We start from the raw sequence: 19,918 nt of genomic DNA on the forward strand, positions 1-19,918 counted from the left end.
ATACTATATTAAAGGCCCTTTTCCTATATTTCTTGTGTTCTCCCCATTGTTTTACTGCCATTATTTTAAGACACGGTTACAAATAATTATTTTCAATCTCCATTCGCAGACAATTTATTTTTTTAAATGTGGTAAAATGAAACAATTTATCCTCTTAATAAACACATTGTATTCATAATAAATAATTACAAAGTCAGTGATTACGAGAAACCTTCGTGTATAAATGTAAACTTAGTTTTACTAGTATTCGAAGCATTTTTGCATTTACTTCTTAATAATTTTACTAATTTCTTTGGTCCACAGCAAAAAAGGCTTAAATGTTCCCTGGAAAAAAAAATACAATCGTATTATAAGAGAGAAAAAAAAATGTTATTAGCTTTGGATAAGGGTCCTATATTTGTACCTTGTGGTACACCTAATTGCTGTAAATTACAAAGTTCATAATCGTTTGTCGAACGAAAGTACGCTGTAACAGTAATAGTACTTTTTGGTTAAGCAAATATGTAGACTGACCTTAAGCGTTACCAAATTTAAATACTATGTTTATGTTTCCAAGAAAATTACCTAAAATATCATGATTAACCTATTCATAAGCTATTCAAAAGTTAAATTATCATACCCAGGATATAAATGTACCCAATATCCAAAAACTCGGTCCCAATGCGGTCTCCCTCGTCTAACCCTGCAGCCAAGCAAGGGATATTCTTTTGCTAAATTATAATTAATATCTTCCTGTGTGCCAGCTTTCTCAACGCTAGCATTTCTTTTCAGATTAGGAGTGAGTAGAGTCACTCTCTCCTCATCTTTATTTCTAGTTATAACGTGAGATAAACCTTTCTCGTTCATCACAATCATATGTGCGAGAGGAGATCTTTCTTCTTTAATATGTTTGAGTTCGTTTTGTGTGTTGGTCACGTAAAATTCTAAGTGCAGTCTATCTGGGCGGTTTGCGTTACGTAGTTCTAACATAGTTTTGTTTGCGAGACCGGCGAGCCAGGTTAGCTCCCGTTCGTTTCTTACTATCCAGAGAAGGTGGATTCTGCCAGGCAAATGGTTGCGCGGAGTTCTGAAATCAAACAAATTACAATTAAATTACAGTTTCCATCATAATAAAGATATGGATATAAGCGATTGATTACGGTACTTATACAAGTTAAACCTATCAGAGATATTAAAATCAATAGAGACAAAGAAAAAGCTGGCAAAATTACGGTAAATACGGCAAAATAGTACACAAACAATTAAAACAGCACTGTAGAATGAAAACAGTATAATGAAACATCAACAGTCTGGAATTAAAACAGTAATCTAGAAACACGCATGACCTATTAACAATCGCTAATGAACATTTAGAACACTCACTGCAACATGTCATGCAACACGGTAACGAACGGTGTGATCCCGACGCCGGCGGCTACGCAAATCGCGACTCCGCTGTGACACACACTTTGCATTGGACTTGAAAATGGACCATCCACTAATATACTGCAAAATAAATGGAAAATTATCATACAGACAATTAAACGGTATGTGTTCAGACAAGTTGGAAATAATAATAATACCTCAGTTCACTGGATTTTCTCGCCAACAATAATTTCTCGAATGATTCAGTCCAATCTCCTTTTACTCTAATCCATACTACGAAGCTTCTTTGGTATGACGTAGGAACCTGAAATATTATTTTATCAGATTAATAAAAATACTATGATATACTTTTCCAGGTACTATAGGGTTAGTCCCTATTTGTATCTAGCTAAGGCTTAGATCATGGTTTAATTGAATAATTATTAAATAGCCCTACAAATTAAGATGTACAAGGGTGCTTCAAGTTCCTAAAGACGTACAATTAAAAAAGCCTTTAGGCCCTGTCTATATACTTTGTCAAAATAAAATGCAAACTATAATATGTAAAGGCCATGGTCATATTATTTAACATCACCCGTTATGATATCATCTTAAGTAACATTCTCAAAACCATCTGCTCCAAGTTCATTGTAAACGCTATTGTCACTTACTTTATCAAACATACCGTACGATTGCTAATGGTCCAAGAACCAAATATGGAACAGTCACTAACATCCCACCCACGAAGTTATTACATTACAATTCTTCTAACATTGCCTATTATGTCGCATAACTATACACGTAAATGATACCTCAGTTCTCTTAAAAGTATTCCATTCAATGTCCTAAAGTACTAATTGCAGTTGTAGAAGCAACCGACACACGGCACTGATCGGCCGTAATAGCGTTTTTTTCACAGCTGTAATATATCTGGTATACCTACAAGCATAAAACTGAAATACTTTCACAAACTCAACTTATCGCAAAGCGATAATTATTGATTAAAATATGTTGCATATATCTTTAATTCAATCCCTAGAAATATCAAAAAACTTATACATCACCTTGACGACGGTGAAGGGATGCCACTCGATGAGCGAGACGTCCAAACATTGCAACAACACGTATTGCCCAGAGCGGCACTTGAAGTCTTGCGGACAGCTTAACGTCAGGCTTATGGTGCGACCCGCCATGTGACTCACCTACAATGTTCATGGAATTGTTTATTAGTAGAATGTGGGATGGCGATAATTCATGGTGCTTCTTGAAGTATAAGTAACATATTTGTTATTACAAAATAATTACAACACGCATTGAAAAGAGAATGTATTTTTTTTTGTAAGCCGTTAAGTGATCCGATATTACATAATTTTCAACAAACATCTATTTATTGATTACGATAGGGGTCCATCACCTTGATACCTACTCTTATGTATATTTGCAAACAACATTACTAAAAAGCCTTAACAAAAACTATAGCAGATCCAGCGGATACAATGGACTAACTCTTGAACCCTCTTTAATACGATATCAAATATTACCCGAGCTCAGGGGAACTGATTAAATCATGAATCCTAAATAGATAATGTCATAAATGCGAAATTACCCCCGGGACCATAACCCGTTAAGTAAGATTATGATAAAGTTAATATTCAATCTAAGTTGAGAATACTTATGAGACTAAATTCACAAGAAGCGCTTAGACAGGCTCGTATGTCTCAAATACCGCACCGGTACATTAAGGAGAATAACAGTTTTAAGAGAATTTTAAAAAGATGTTAATACCATATGAAATCGTCCATCGAATTCCATCCGAATGATGCAACTGACACGCGGAATCGATATTATTACTTGTTTAAAGATTTTTATTATTAAGGTTCGGGTGCATAAAAAATTGCATTTATAATTTTATTAGGATCTCTTTATAATTATAATATGTACATAAGTGTTGTTAATGTTTTGCGAAAATGTAGAGTCGATGTTATATCGTTCCTAAAAGTAACAAAAATATGAATTTCATCGCTACAGATTGTATAATATAGTTATATCACCTATGTATAAAGCTTCAGCATAGTCGGTTGTGGAATAAGAGGATTATGCAAAGCTTGATCGGTTATTGGATTAAATCGGACCACGTAACTATTTTGGCTAAAATCTTTAACTAAATATGGGCACGATACCGTATTAGCCTAGTTAGTTTACGACTTAAATCTACTTTAAACTGCATTTATGTTGACTATCAATTGTTTTGGACGTTCAACATTATGGCCTAATTGGTTAATGGGTTTTGAATGCAATTGAACTGATTGCCCATTCTGTTTTATGGAGAAATAGGATAATTTTCATTTTTAGTGTCTAATATTCTAATTTCTGTACCAGACTTCTAAGTTCGGTTATAACTACAGATATCAGTTTATCAACAGAAACAAATGAAAATACAATAAAGATTATTAAAAACAAAAAAAACATCATTTTTATCAAAACAAATACTTACATAAAGGATGTTAACTCTCGCTCTATTTCGGGTACAGATTCGCCACAGTAAATCTAAAATATAACAAGTCAGAGGCAAAGACATCCACAGCCAAGTCTGAAAAAAAGAACGGTGATTAAAACAGTCTTCTAAGCAGATTTTTTGCAGGCGTGGAAGGGAGACATCGCTACCATCTCCATCCATCGCCATCTCGCTTCTACAACAACAGCAGTCCTTAAAGACGTTATAGTACAGGAAATGATGTCTGGTATGCAGTCAGGCATTAAATATTCGACCCTAACCCCGCGGAATACTTAATGCTTTGTTCTCCAAAACAAAACAGGTCTCGATGGGAATCATTAAAGTCTATGAAAAAAGGAAGTCTAAATCTTAGCAGGTTCCTACGTCCAAAGACTATAGGACAAAAAAATTCAACTTAATGTCCATTTACAATTATGGGCCGTTTTTTACAGATTTTATGTGAATTATAAATTGTTTTTTTCTATAGACTTGAAGGTATTGGTGGAGCTTAATAATTTCTCAATATACTTAGTTCTTATTATGTGTGCTGGGATTTACTTAAGACAGCTAACCACAGTATGAATGTACTACATAAAACATCATGAGTAAAGCTTCATGTGATTTATTTATATATTAACTAAAATTAACTATAATAACCGCAATTGACATAATTTTGGTACACGGTGACTCTACAAAGGATGATGCCGTCAGAAACATCAATATTAGGTCACATGAGTCACAATTAGGGCATTTTACCGCCAGTATTCTAAGAAAGTTGACGCAGTTTTTACGATCGAAATACTGTATACAATATAATTCATGATAATGATGATGGATGTTTACACGGTTTTTGAGATCAAGAGATTATCATGAAAACTATTTAGTGTTTCTAAAATTAGTACCAACGCCTACAGTCAATGAAGTGCCAGGTTTACGGGCATGAGCATTTCGGATACATATAAAAAAATAGGCAATGACTTCGTTTTCAAGCTACTAAGCAAATTAGCTTTAACGCCTGCAAGGTACCGACAAATGGCAAATTGAAAAATCTAATATTTTAGGGGTCGCTAAGTACTAGTATTCATGGTACCTTGCAAATCTTGCCAGATTTCATCTCTGATCTACTGTTATCGTCCTTTACCGGATAAAAATATGATGATATGCATAGAAAATTGTTAATAGCACGCTATAGAATAACATCAGTCAATTTATTACATGCGGTGTAAGCGGTCTCATTGCTATTAGCGATATCTTCCAGACAACCTATGGAAGGACAGGAAAGATATAGAGGTTGGAAACTGGCAATATTCAGTATCATTATATCGCAACAATAATAAAGTTATCGGTAATTAATCTTAAAAAAACGCATTGAGAAAGGACAAATTATATTTAGGTTTAATGAGCTCAACCGTTGCTCGTAAATTCTATTATAATTCCATTCCCAATTCGTAAAGCCGCAGCTGGTCACTGAAAATTAGCCGCGCCTCTGCTAAACGTATCAATTTGTATTTAAACACACAATGGTACCGCAAAGCTCTATTCTGTACGCAATAAAGCTCAAAATACATTGACCGTAGGAATTTTAGATTCAGCTCAACATATACAGGTTTTGTAATAGATTAAAGCCATTCATAGGTTTCCCAACTGATTTAGGGCTTCATGTTAAATTTCTAAACGTGGTTAGGTATCAAGTTCACGACATCGGCTTAAGTTGTTAAAACTATAAGTAGTGACAGTTATCTATTGTTTCATTGCTAATTAAAATAAGCCTTTTAAAAAAACACAAAATGATGTTGTATAATATTTATTTTCAAAAATATTTTCACTGTTTAATAACAATTCATGATTTCGTGTTAAAAGGAAGAGTATAAATATGAAAGTCTTTAGAAGGTATTCTAAATGCAGAACATTCGATCCTATTTTAAAACCTATTAACGATTGGGTACAGGCTACTAATTAGCATTCAAATTTCGATAATTTCATGCAATTTCTAAGAATAAAAGCGTTAACGTCGAGGTTAATGTTTCTACTCGGAATGGGTTAACGTCATGTTCCGCATATAAAGGCGTAAATTTAAATGAAGACTGAAACTTGACATTTTGGTCTTTTATTCTAAAATCAAGACAGACACTGTACATCAACAACATGAGAAATGTCATGCTGTCGATCAATAATTATTGAAACAAGAGTCTTATTAAATACGACCGCGTTATTATTTACATACCTACTACTGCATATATCAATTCTTCCCTATCAAGAATTACAAGCATTTCATTGTTGGTTACCCATACACTCAGTTAATTCACAGGGAACTAATCGAATCGTTGAATCGTATCAGTCGCACCTACAAGACATTGTGACGTTGAAATGTAATGGGGCAGAACTGACAAAACGATGTTTGTATTTCACTAAATACTTCCTTGTTTTATTCCATTGGAACCTTTCGTAAATAACAGAAACATTCAATACTATTTATCCAAGAAGAAATGGTTTCAGTAAATAAAATCGTCCTGCTATACCAATTTTGGTTTGATGTCAATTTTGCATTTCAACATATTGTATGGTAAGATTTTTTTCAGGATTTGTCCGGTTTTTTTAAAAAAGCTTTTAATTTCTAAACAAAACATTTCCTGATTAGTTTAATAACCTATCAATGAAAAAATCTGAAATTCAGGTCTAAATAAAACCCTAAAGATTGTAAGACTTTACCACTTGCAAAATTTCAACGGTGCGCTTAGTCACCGCTTCCAAAAGAAACTAGCGCTAACGTTATGATTCAAAACAAAACATTTTAAGATAAATATTATATTTCACGCGTCCTAGTTCCAATTATTTGTTTACGTTCCAATACTAGCACTAAGTACTAGACAAAATATATGCTTTATGTATAATATAGCTAAATTAATATTAGTTATAGAACACTTGTATGTAATGTAGAGCCATAAAATGTTGTGTATCCATGCGATACACTAAAATAATCCCGTCTTCGGCATCTTCATGTATTTAATCTACTGTACTCTATGTCACTAAACTTCTCCTAAACTGCTAGACTGATATTAATGGCATAACAAAGTGTACCGAATCAGCTAGTCTAAGTATGAATCTATAAGTATAAACTCTTTGCAACTGTCTGCGAGCAAAACATACCCTCAAAATCTGTACATCTGTAATAGTTTACACACTCTCCCGCCATTAGGCCAATGTAGCATGTAATATAGTTAATTAACATCTACACTTATTAGATTATGTAGGCGACGTCTCAAAGTACCCGTATGAGTTTACTTAAGGTGCAATATAATGGGTGTTCCTCCCACGAGAGGCTTGTCAAAAGGGTCAGCCGTCAGACGCAGACGAATGTAAGTGCCTATTTTAGACTCCAGTCGTCAAAATGTCGGGATATTTTGGGTATGAAATATTGGTTGCTATGTGATGGGGGCATGTAATTGAGTACTTAAGTATAAATTAATTTAATGGTTATAATTGATGTCTTAGGACAGTAAAATGTGGTCGTAGAGCCGAATTTATCTGGAAAGGAATATGATGCACGGATAGCCGAGACGTATCATGAGTTCGATCTCCGCGTACGACAAGCATTTGTGTGTTCCAGAAACTCTCGTTCTGAGTCTGGGCGACTTTGTGCACGTTTTAAATATTTGTGAAATACATATCATATCACGCGACACAAGGGTTAAAATATTTCAGTGCAGAAATCATTTTTTTAAATAGACAAAGAGAGAGTGAGAGAAATAATAATTTACGCTACCAAGTACTTACCTTCGATTTGATAGCTTCGAATTTTGGAGTATTCTCGTTTTGACTAAAATTCAGACTAGTTTCGTTTTCTTTTACCTCTTCCTTTAAGATACCGCTGAAACGAAAAATTATTAACAATAACAGTAACAAAATAACAAATATTAATTGCAATAAATATGAGTAAGAGTAAAATAACCTAGCAAAAGTATTTGTATAAATAACTCCTTTACGGTTTTAGAAAATATGTCACCTTAATCGATTTAAATTAGTTGGCAGTTAAGCAACTATGTTGGCATCCAATTTACTTGGAGAACAGTCACGCATAGAATGGAATTACTAAGTCATAAATTAATCAACAAAATAAAAGATTTTCTAACATTAAATCGGTTACCATTAAATGATTTGTACGATGTGAATACAAAGGTTCAATCTCTAGCATTATCCTACTAATATTATAAATGCGAAAGTTTGTAAGTATGGATGTATGAATTCATGGAGGTAAATGTTCCTCTTTTACGCAAAAACCACTCAACGAATTTACACGAAACTTCGTACACAGATAGCTTATAACCAGGATTAACATATAGTTTCTAACCCGATTGTATGTTATCATTTTCGTGGTATCATTGCTGCTGGTGGCAACAGCTAGTTTTAATAAAAAAAAAACGTTGAATTTGTCAAACCATGACTTGTAACACATTCCTCCATGACTCTTCAACTGAAAAATGACCGTATTTATCAATAACAAACCTTGGCACGTTCTTGCAATAAATAATAAGGTTCACAACTAAATATGGTCAAAGCTAGCTTAAAATACTGTTAACAATGATTCATCTTTTTATATGACTCACGAACAAGTTGGTACATTGTGTACTCGGCTTTCGAAACATCATTTAAATTCAAGCCTTTAGACTTTGTGGATTTTGTTCTGATGTATTTGTTGCGCCTAAACCTTTTGACTATATTTTCACGACAGCTACTAAAAGCTGTAGTACCTACTTTTGTTCAGTTTAATTTCTTTTCAACTGTTAAGTTGTAAATACAGTCGTTAGCTAGTCTTTAGAGTTTTAGATTTAACAGGTTGAAAGAGCGATGTGACCTGGGAAATAAGGAGCCACCTTTTAAAGACATTTAACGTTGTACAAACGAAAATATATGTTGTTTCGTATTTATTCACAACTACAACAATCTTACTTTTAGTTGTCGTAGTAGTTGTTGTAGACATTAAACAAATGCATGGAGAGCTAGCAACGTTTTTAAATATTGGTCAAATCCGTGTCACACTCGCGAAACTAAGGGGAACTCATATATCTAGAAAAAAACAAACAAATAAATTTGGTCTCTATCACATGACGGCAACAAAGTTGCTTAATCTGAATCTTTATTTTAAGTTGTTCTTGGCAACACGCATACATAATTATAATCTATGAAATTTTCAACAGTCCTCACGCCTCACGGTTTATGCCGACTGAGAGCGGACGGCATATCAAGTAATCGAAATTTTATCAAAAACGTTGCAAGTTCTCTCACAGAGCTATCGATAACTTACCTCAAAGGATGTATAATAAGTAGCACAATAAACAACAGGTACAACTGATGTGTGTACCAGAATGCATTGTACACTCTCCTGCGAACGATTCTCGTCGACGTTAGGCCCATACACAATATGATGATAAGCATGGATATGCCTGTCAAACCAGCTGTACTTAATAGTAAGCGTAGGGGATTCTGAAATACATTATATATGTTGGTATCCAATGGATAATATACTATAGACATAAGGTTTTGTGATTATACAGGACAAGAAATCTTACAGCGTACATATAATGAAACTAATTACTTAATATTGTGTTAATTAAAGATTTAGCACTTCTTACAACGGTATCCATAAACGATTCTTAGTTAAAAGTACGATACTGCAAAAGTATGATTACTGCCACGCTTCCAAGTGGAATGTAGAGACAGAAAAATATTGACGAAAGTGACTTACATTTACTAAATGTATAGTTTTAGCTGTAAACTACTGAATTAATTAAAAAAAAACCTTCTATTTTTGATAACGAACATTAGGTTTAATTGGAATTAGCAAAGAGGATGAATGTTTTTATTTTATACAAAAACAAAATATACCATGAATATTATAGCGAACACTAGCTGTAAAGGCCATATAATTGCTGTAAAAACCCAAATAGTAACTATGAAATACCTATCCATTATCAATGCAGGTAAAGCGCATGTCATGAAAACAACTACAACATGTAATCGATACCAAAATAGGAATAATTTATTATAATATAAGTATGAAATCCTTCAGTAACGTATACCTCTATAACAATTATTATTGTGTTCAAAGGATTTGGACTCATAATCCTTACGAAGTCGTGACGATAATAGATCAGAAAATTAATTCAAAAAACGTTAAATCCAATTGAATTGCATTATTCAATTTAATTTATCTGCAATTCTATCACGGATTCATTTGTTTGAGTAAATTCTCCGCTAATGTGAATTTAATGAGGGAATAGAAAACTTAAACTAAATTACGCAAGCAATTTTAGTATTCTTAACGGCACGCACTAAGTATATAAACTTCATAGCTTTTAATTAGAATTACTAAGGGCTGAATGTACTAGACACATTGTCTATTACTTGAATAAATTGACTCTTACCATCACTATACATTAAGCTGTATTTTAGGAGTGGTTTTAAAAGGGGAATCACCTCTACGTTTAATAGTTGGTGACGATAATGTTATTAACGTGTAAAACCGTGATGCCTCAGCTCTGAGTACAGTCATGACCAGTTAGTCATGTTTTCAATTTGAACTCTCAGTAAAGCTCTACGCAAAGATATTTCACTGGAGTGAGGCCCTAATTATATTAATTGTTTGTTTTCATATTATATTGATAAAATAAATAAATATTTAGAATTAAATGTGTATTGACGAAAACGTATATTATATAGATACGTTAGTAGTATTTTTAATAACTCATTAATAAAATAAAACGACAGCCTCTGCGTCTACGGTAGTTTCGAGCATGGATTGAAACAAAATAGGTCCCAAATAGAAGTAATGTAGTCAAATGATCGTTATTCCTGCCCAACTTCTATCCTTAATTCCAACCACATTCAAATTGATACCAATAGCACATGTAATTCCAAGTCTGTTTGACAACATGAAAGCACTAAATCCTAGATAAAGCATTCTAGAACACCTGCACAATAAACATAGAACTGCAGTTGTAACAGTTGTTAGTGTTACGTTACCGTAAATAGCTTAAAGTATTCGAACTAACCTCATTCTGGTAGCTGGCGAAATTAATCTCGGCGTATTGTTGGTCGTACCCTCTGGAGAAATTCCACAAGTTCACCAAGTGAGAAATGGAATGTACGACTGGAAACAATACGTATATTGCAGTATACATAAATATATACAAAGTACTATATACTAGCTGCATAGTAACTGAGTTCTTAAAGCAGGATTTTAAGGTGTGCAAGCGGTATGGCGCTCTACAATGGATGGCGCCATCTCTCTCACAACAGTAATATGCTTAAAGATTACATAACACAGGCTCTGTATTGCGGTATTCTCAGGTGTTTGCAACAAACTTAAATCCTGATATACAAAATGTTAAGAAGTTGCCGACGGCGAAATAATGGCCAGTGAAACTTGTATGTTATAAAACTATGAGATTGGATATTATTTTTCAGGCGTTGGTTAACTTCAGCCACTATATTACTTTTTATGATTAAATATGCTGGTGTAAAAAATACGTGGTTTTCAAATTATTATTTTCGACATCGTTATAATACATTACTTCTCCAAATTTAAGCATCTCAATCTAGGATCCATTATGAAATTAATAAATTAAAATTAAAAAATAAAGCAAAGAAGCTGTTTCGAATATAATGTAATATGAAAGACATTTTTTTTATTTAGTTTACTGAAAAAAGAAAAAACACCCTTATTTCTATCTAATGTTGCATCTAAATACAGAAAAACAAAAGAGAATTGAGTAAGAAGGCTCCCACGTTTTAGTTCAGGAACAAAAGCTAAAAATTCTAGCAGTGGTGTTGGCAGCCATTAGCCTTCGTCTCAACAACTTAATGGTGCTCTACATACGCAAAGAGCTTTAACGAGCCTTCTACCATTTCCAATTCGCTTTGTAATCTTTAAGAAAAGATCGAAAAAATTCTTCATGTTTTTTATACATATTTTAATTTGCCGTTTTTATTAGATGTGATACGTGGGCTGTGGAGGTCAGATAGGAAGTCGCTCTATTTAAAAATAGATATTCAAGTGCTGAGCACAGCTTGGGAAAATTAAACTCGACATTAAATGAAATCAAAAGATTAGCTGAAATAATCTCTAATCTAAATAAACTACACAACGTTTGAGCCTTGAAATACTTCACATTTAAGACAATCAATGCTGTGTAATTCTGTTAACTAAATAAAACAAATAATATTGCCAGAGTCGAAACTAAAAAACTCTTTGATTCGCAGATGTAAGCTGTTTATAATTAAATTCCTCGTTACGTTAACACGCACAACGGAAAAACGGCTTTTCGTTACAGTTTTACTGTAACATTTTCCTAGAAGCGTTTTTATTACAATATACAATCATAAGTATTTAGAACAGTTAATATTATACGTGATTACTATAAAAGTTAAAAACTTACCTGCAAATACTAGAAGAGTTATGGCAACAGTCATGTGAAAGCTCTTAGCTTTTTCTAGCCAAAAAAAGAATAGACCAGGCCATAATCTTGATAAGACCCTGTACAGCAATTGATTTAACTTCTTGCAAATAGGCAGCAACACCAGGGCGCAACATAAATTTATAACAGTCGCAGTGCCACGGGATATGCATAGTCCTAACTGAAAATGGAAAAAATTAAAAATATCGTCGACGAGGTTTATTCAATCTTTTTTCAGTCTGCGTGATGAATGCTGGCAGGTGAGAAAGAACTCGTTTTATGAAATAACATGTTCTTTTTTCAAACACATGCGGCATTTTATTTTACACTCACAGCGGCGACTAGACCATAGAGTTTTGCAATTTAGTTTCAAACTCACCCCTAATATTCTTCTTAAATAATGAAACTGTTGTCCAAGCTTGTAATAAATATAGGTATCATAAAAAAGATACAATACTAATGAGATCCACAATACCTGGAACAAAGAAAAAAAAATAGGCATCAAAGTATTCGAGCTTATTTTATTTAAAAATCGATTATAAATAATCTTTTCTCAACAAGTACATATCTCACTGTCAAAAATTGAACAAGGCATCTTTAACTATTATCACTTTACAATATACGTTACAATCTCATTTAACATTGAATGTCTGGCTGCAAGGAACATTAGTGAGTGGACACATTTCAGGTGTACCAGCATAAACTGTATGCAAAGCTTACGTCGTGCGTCGGAAGTGTAAACGAACGTATAGCTAGCCACTTCAGACTCTATTCACAGCAGTGCGTAGCTACGGCTTTCTATACAGCCTTTGACAGCCGTGTTGTGCCTGCCTCCATTGAACGAGTGAATGGAGCCGATGACAGCGTGAAGCAGAGTGTGGCTCCGCATTAATTAATGGTCGAACATCTAACTGAATATCATTAAGATATTCTATGGGTGATATCGTTATAATGTATTCGGTTTATGGTGACCGTTTACGACTATCATTACTCAATCCGGCTGTTACATTATCGAATAATATATTTTTAGACAATATTTAATGTATTGTGGTGAGTTGGCTGGTAAACTTTTTACCTGATCTAACCATTTATCCCAACATAAACTATTTATATTCATAGCTTGAATAAGTGTACTTATAATAAAACTGTTCAGGCCTTTAGAATGAAACGTTCCTCGGGTGTGAAATTACTCACTTCCATAAAATAGTCCAGTAATAATTTGCCTGTATACGAACAGATACTGCAAGTGGTAAAGTTTATAGCTTTCGTTTGAAGATAAGGAATAAAGCTAACTGGTCCTACAGCAATAACTTTTATGCAGTTGACGATTAGGTACCGTACCACATATGTTTGCTGTTAGTAGTGGGTCGTAACGGCATCAATAAAGCAATGAAGTGTGGGGTCCAAGCATCAGTTAAAATACTATTGCAGTTGTGAAAGTGAGACGTTGCTGGTCTACGTCATGTAGAGCTGTTTCGTCAGGAGGTAGACAAAATGTAGAGCTGGCCACATTTTTTTTTATTTTCTTTCCGACGTAATTAAGGAATTTCTTACATGATAATATACGGCAAATGAACATTACAAAGTTATGAACATTTTTTGTATTAGTAACTGTGGTACGGAACAAAATATAAATTGCATCACAAAATTAAATCTCGTTGATTTTATTAACTCATTAATGAGCACATACCCTTTACCTCGGCACATAAAAGCAGTGGGGTACTGTACCCGCATTATACGTATGAAGGGTTTTTCCTCCCGACTGCATTAATCCATCTTATGGGGTAAATGGAAATTGATGTCTATCAATCATCGTGTCCCAAAGGCTCTTAATGGAAGTATGGGAACAAAATTGTGGTATATCATCGATTGAATATTAAATTTTGATTTAGTGATAGCAGATTGTTTTCGTGCAAAAATATTAAATGAATAATTTATAGATGTAGTGGCGACAGAATTGGAGTACAAGTACCGGGTAGATATTCTTCTATTTATTTACATAAAGGAGTATTTAAAGCAACATTTACTACTGTATTTATAAACGGCACTTATATCTTCACCCTGTCACGCTCTCTCTGTGAGTGTAAAGAAGATAGTAGAGACAAAAAGACATTAAAACACGTCAGTAAAAAGCTGTTTGTGTATAAGGCTCTAAATGTCACAATTCTCCACCTAAGAGTAAGTAATTTCAGTCAATCAAGTGATCTATGTAAAATGCAGAAAACCAATGAGAAACTTAAACGACTAATCAGAACCCGGCATAAAATAACCCGAACTAGAAATATCTAGTTAATTATTCTTAGTATTAATCAGAAAGTCTGACAGCAATCATTAATTATAAGAAAATTCAACTTCAGAAAAACTAGCTTCTTAATTAAGTTTCAAGATTGACGGCGGAAAGGTAAAGTTACAAATTTATCTTTATTTTTGTGTCCTAACTAGACAGAAGAAAATAAATCTTTGGCAGCGAACATAATACTATTTTAAATTCTAACATAGAAAATAAACTTAGACGAAGTAAAGCTTTGGTCGCTATGTGCTCGAAGTAAGTAGACGGGCCTGTTGGTCTAGTGGTTAGTGACCCTGACTGCTATACCGGAGGTCTTGGCTTCGATTCCCGCCCAGGACAAATGTTGTGTGATGAGCATGATCATTTGTTCTGGTGTCTGGGTGTAATTTATCTATAATATGTATGTATTTAGAAATATATGTAAGTTTATCAGTTGTCTGGTTACCATAACACAAGCTCTGCTTAGCTTGGGATCAGATAACCGTGTGTGAGTTGTCCCAGAATATATTATATTATATATTATAAAGAATATATTATAAAGATGCAGTGCTTTAGTAGATAGGAAGTATCAACGTATTGATAAATTAAAATTAATGACTGGGACGGCTAATTGCATAGTGTTTGCTAAGAGTAGCATTGTAACCAAGACCTTGAAATTATACCATGAGAGTATGTATACTTCTGCTAGGATAAATATGTACTACATAATTAAGATACAAATGATTTAACTACATTATACTAAGTACCAAAGTCTTATAAAAATATTTTATTCTTTTTAGATGCTTCAATCACAGTACCTAATACTTCAAAAACGCAAAACCTATCAACACGAGTGCAATTTAATACCTAATTAATCTATCTTGAATACTTCCTTTTACGAGTGACGGAAGAGTGAGGAAGAAAGGCCTACGGAAATGAGAATCTTAGGATTCTTATTCACTGACGAATACCCGTTTTAGAAGCAATGAGGTATTTACAACCGCAATGGCTAGAGCTCCGCACCTGAAGGGTAAAATCGGAACCATATTACTGTGACTCCGTTGTCTGTGCATCCGTCGCTAGGTTGTATCTTATGAACCACATAGCTAGACAGTTTTTACAAATGATGGATTTCCGCTACCTCTTTAACAAGAAATACTTAAAACGAGGATCTAGGTTAAGTATTACGGTCATAAAATTGCTGTTGTCACTGAACCAATTTGTTTATCTTTACCCTGTCGACGAAGAACGAAATCCTAAGCGTCGCGATTCCGACTCTCACTTGACCCGTTTTTGCAATAGTGCCTACGAATGAAACGTAACATAAATCCGATGTCAATTCTTCATGCGTTAATATCCGCTTGTCATAATTCAATTGATTTTAAATGGATTCAATTGCATTGCCAGCCAGAACTGAATGGACCTAATTCTTGAACGGACAGTACTTCAACATTCATTGATGACATCCATAACACAGGTTTTACCTAGCTTGGAAGGAGCATTGTTCAGCAATTGATATTGTCTAGATACGGCAACAACGCAACCCCTTTTTTTAAGAAATATTTATAATAGCTTTTCGCCCGTGGCTTCGCCCGCGTCGAGGTCGGTTATATCGCGTTTCCAAGAAAACTCTTCAAAAGTCCGGGATAAAAACTACCCTATGTTCTTTCTCAAGGTCAACTCTATATCTGTAAATGGTTTTGACCTAGAAAGACAGTCGTAAACTCATTCGAAGCTTAATGATTCGAAACTATAAAAAGTTAATTTTCGTCTTTGTAGCTATAAATTTGATAAAACTTTTTACTGACAAAATTAAACTATACATTCAAGAATATACTTGATGACTTAATTGATGATATTTAACTATTTTAAAATTCTTAAAACTATATTCCTTTAAAAGAACCCTTCGCCTCAGTACCTTGTTAGGCAAGACAATTCACATTTATTAGTCACGATGCTGTCTGGAAACTAGACCTCTTACTGAGAATTTTCTAATCAATAAACCCGATCTAATCAATTTGATAGGGATAGAAAAATATCGTCTAACACATATTATGTACTATTATCACGTAATATTTTTAACAGCAACCGATTTCAAATAAAACTACTCAGAAAATTTTGTTAAACATGTTATAAAGCCAAATGACATGGATTTTACGTTAATTAAAGAAAAATAATCAACAAAATCAGTTATTTCAAAATTTAGTTCTGAGGTAAAGAACATAAAAAACAAACGAAATGGGAACCGAATTTTTGAAGTCGGTCGAAATTCAGAAGGTACGCCAACTAAATAAACATTACTATTTAGGTAAACTAATTCATCATTTATGCTCTCTAATATAGTTTTATCTAGACGTGTCTTACATGTAAAATAAACATAGATATTAGGAGTATTCCTAATATAATAAAATGACGAGGTCATGACGTACATAGGCTAGGTACTCATTGGAGCACTATTATAGAATACTAGTGTTAATTATCATCAGATGTGCTCTAATGATAACTTATGTGTGTAATTACTGGATTGAGTGCTCGATATAATTTAATCATTTCAGCATGGAGATCATTGCACGCTTTAGGTAGAGTATTAAAATGAACTCTATTTTTAGTACTATGGTGATTAGAATGGCCTCTACCTATGGACCTATGAATCTGAAATCGAGGAGGAATTGAATAAAAATTGTGTTCAATTTTTCCGGACATTTGTTTTCACATTATAGTAGCTTATTTTCAAAATGGGACATGGAAAAGTGTGACTCTACATGTAAAACTTAATTAGTGGGGAATTGCAATGACCTAAGTGAAATAAGGAAAATGCTCTTTTATACTGTAGTTATATATAATACCGATCTTTATTCCTTGCTGCCCTGACTCATGAGTCGGCAATCAAGTTTGATATCAACACATCTATAAACGATTCACACTCATGCGGCGCTCGTATAATTGGTATTAAGCAGTTAGTTATTATTTGTCTCCAATTGGTGGCTGTCCAAGTATCGTTTGACTGTCAAATATATTAAAGATGATCAGCAGTTGGGTTTCGTAATATTGATCCGTATACATAAATAAGATTCTTGTAGTAGAGCGTTAAGAGAACTAGGAACATGTGAAATTTTGGGAGTTTTTTTTCTTCAACATTCAACACGAAGAACTCAACAGACAGCTTCGAAGGACAACTTTTTCACTGCAATATATTTTATGTATATCGATAAATTTCGGTAGAGTTCCTTTCGTGCAGAGATTTATGCTTTGCATACGATTCCAAGCTTTGAAACAGGTTATTGTAACCTCGTTGCATAATGATATAAACGCAAACTAAGAATAAGGAAGCTTAATATTTTTAAGGGTTCTTTTTATATTAGTATAATTAAAAGACCCGAGCTTTTCTCCTAAAAGTTTATAGCCAGATACAAGTTTTGAAAGTAGGTACTCATAGTTTTAATATCCAATAGGAATGATTGAGCATGATATTATTTATATACATAATTATATTTTGAAGCCATATGTCCTGTAAGTTCTCACTCTGAAATAGCGGAATTAATTTGTTAAAAAAAAGAATGAACGCACCATGAAAGTATTTTGTCTTATCCTATTTTTTATGTCGAATTAAAAACAGTTCGTTTCAAAATTGAAATAGGCAACGCTACAATTTTATCCAAAAGTTAAAACGAAGATATTCATACGCAAAAATATTTTATGCTCTACGGAGACAGTAAGTTACATTACATTTTATTGTACATTTGAAGTTTTTCGTAACTTCTCGTACTTTACAGCCACGCGAGGCTAACAAACTGCAAGACTTTGTACTTTACCGACTGACCCAAATACTTTTATTTGTTTTGCATGCTTTTGTCGCATATTCTTGTCCCATTACTCCTCTGCCTTAGTAAATGTAAAAACACTAAATATATATTTTATGATTTTACTTATTTTAGTATTTTCGTTGCATTAAAATTCGGATTTTTGTTTTAGTTTACTTTTACTTTTAAAGTTAAAATAAAAAAATGTAGACTTCATTACATAAATAAATTGACGAGTTACGACCCTCATAAAATTATTAGGCATCCAATCTATCAATCTTGTTAAATTTCCCTCCAATACAGCAATAGAATGTCTGGATCAGGTTAGGATAAAAGTAAGTGCAAAAATAAGAGCCAAAATAAATGAACTCACTACATTGCTTTCCAAAAACTCGTATGATTATTGTTATGTTATGACATACAACCGAAGAGATGTACGAATAGTTTATAAATAACGTGTTGATATTGACCACGAAGTTGAGATCATCAAAATTCTCGGAATTTCGTGTTTGATACTAAATTGCACGTTATGCAAAAGTTGAACAATATCTATTAAACTTAATTTATTTTACTTACCAAATAAATACGCCTCTTAACTAGTTCATAAAAGTCGTTAATAAGTGATGTTATCTTCATTTTCTTAAACTTCTAAAACTTTTTAATTTAATAATTTGTTCCTTTCCAACATTCGAAATTGAAATTTCGAAAAAGAAATATCATTTTCCCGCTTCTTCTCTTAACTTTTAATTCACCATGGTTTCGGCTAAGGTATTATGCCATGGTGCCAGTGACCGCGATGTGATGGCTCGAGCGACCAGCATATGACTGCCGGTGCCGCGACTCGCGAGGCCACGACTTGCGACGAACTAGCCGGTCGACGCGAGAACGTGTCGCCAAAACCAGCGCTGAGATTTCATGGGTCATCGCTTCGTAATACTCGCTTAAGCTTGAGCGTAGGAGTTTAAATGTACTAGTGGTTAATTATTATTTTAAAGCATTTCTGTAGAATACTCTGGGCACATACATATATAAGGCATATATAATTCGTACGATTACGCATAAAACTTGGGTTTTAAAGTGTGTAGGTACTGATGAACTTGCCAAACCTATATTGATTTGACAAATTAAACCGGCGTCATCTATGTAAATGGCACAGTGAAAATATACATGCTCTGATAGTAAATAATATCACTCTATCATTTACACAACTTCAGAGGTTTATCGGGTATTACAGAAGCAACCAAACAAAACCTCTGAAGTTCAACATAAATCAAACAGATTATTCTTGTGATAAGTTAGTATGTCTTTGTACTTACTACATAATAACTGAACTGCTCAATACTAGATAATTTGTAGAATAATGTAATACTAGATACATAATTTGTAGCATTGCAGGTAAAAGTTTTTCAGAAAGTTTTACTTAGGATTTATAAAGCAGTTTATATTTTACGGCAATAGAAATATAAACACAAATAAATTATTCAATATTTTCAACATTAACGACAACTTATTTCAATTTGTTCGAAAATTAATAAAAAAAAAACAATTAAAAAATTGG

The 19,918-nt window shown here is 33.4% G+C and overlaps 1 protein-coding gene across 1 annotated transcript; it reads right to left on the reverse strand.

Annotated features, from left to right (window-relative positions):
* Positions 1-10: 10 nt before the first annotated feature.
* Positions 11-19,735, reverse strand: LOC113504595 (NADPH oxidase 4-like). The gene is made up of 12 exons (XM_026886979.1): positions 18,937-19,735; positions 12,671-12,766; positions 12,274-12,472; positions 10,888-10,985; positions 9,141-9,319; positions 7,613-7,706; positions 3,839-3,934; positions 2,409-2,546; positions 1,563-1,669; positions 1,363-1,485; positions 620-1,066; positions 11-324 (listed from the first exon to the last, which is right to left on the reverse strand). Exons 1-12 carry the CDS (start codon positions 18,994-18,996, stop codon positions 201-203), a joined length of 1,761 nt encoding a protein of 586 aa, XP_026742780.1. The 5' UTR covers positions 18,997-19,735; the 3' UTR covers positions 11-200.
* Between the last annotated feature and the right edge of the window lie 183 nt (positions 19,736-19,918).

This window comes from Trichoplusia ni, chromosome 22 (assembly GCF_003590095.1).
Source record: "Trichoplusia ni isolate ovarian cell line Hi5 chromosome 22, tn1, whole genome shotgun sequence".
In the NCBI taxonomy this organism is placed as follows: domain Eukaryota; kingdom Metazoa; phylum Arthropoda; class Insecta; order Lepidoptera; family Noctuidae; genus Trichoplusia; species Trichoplusia ni.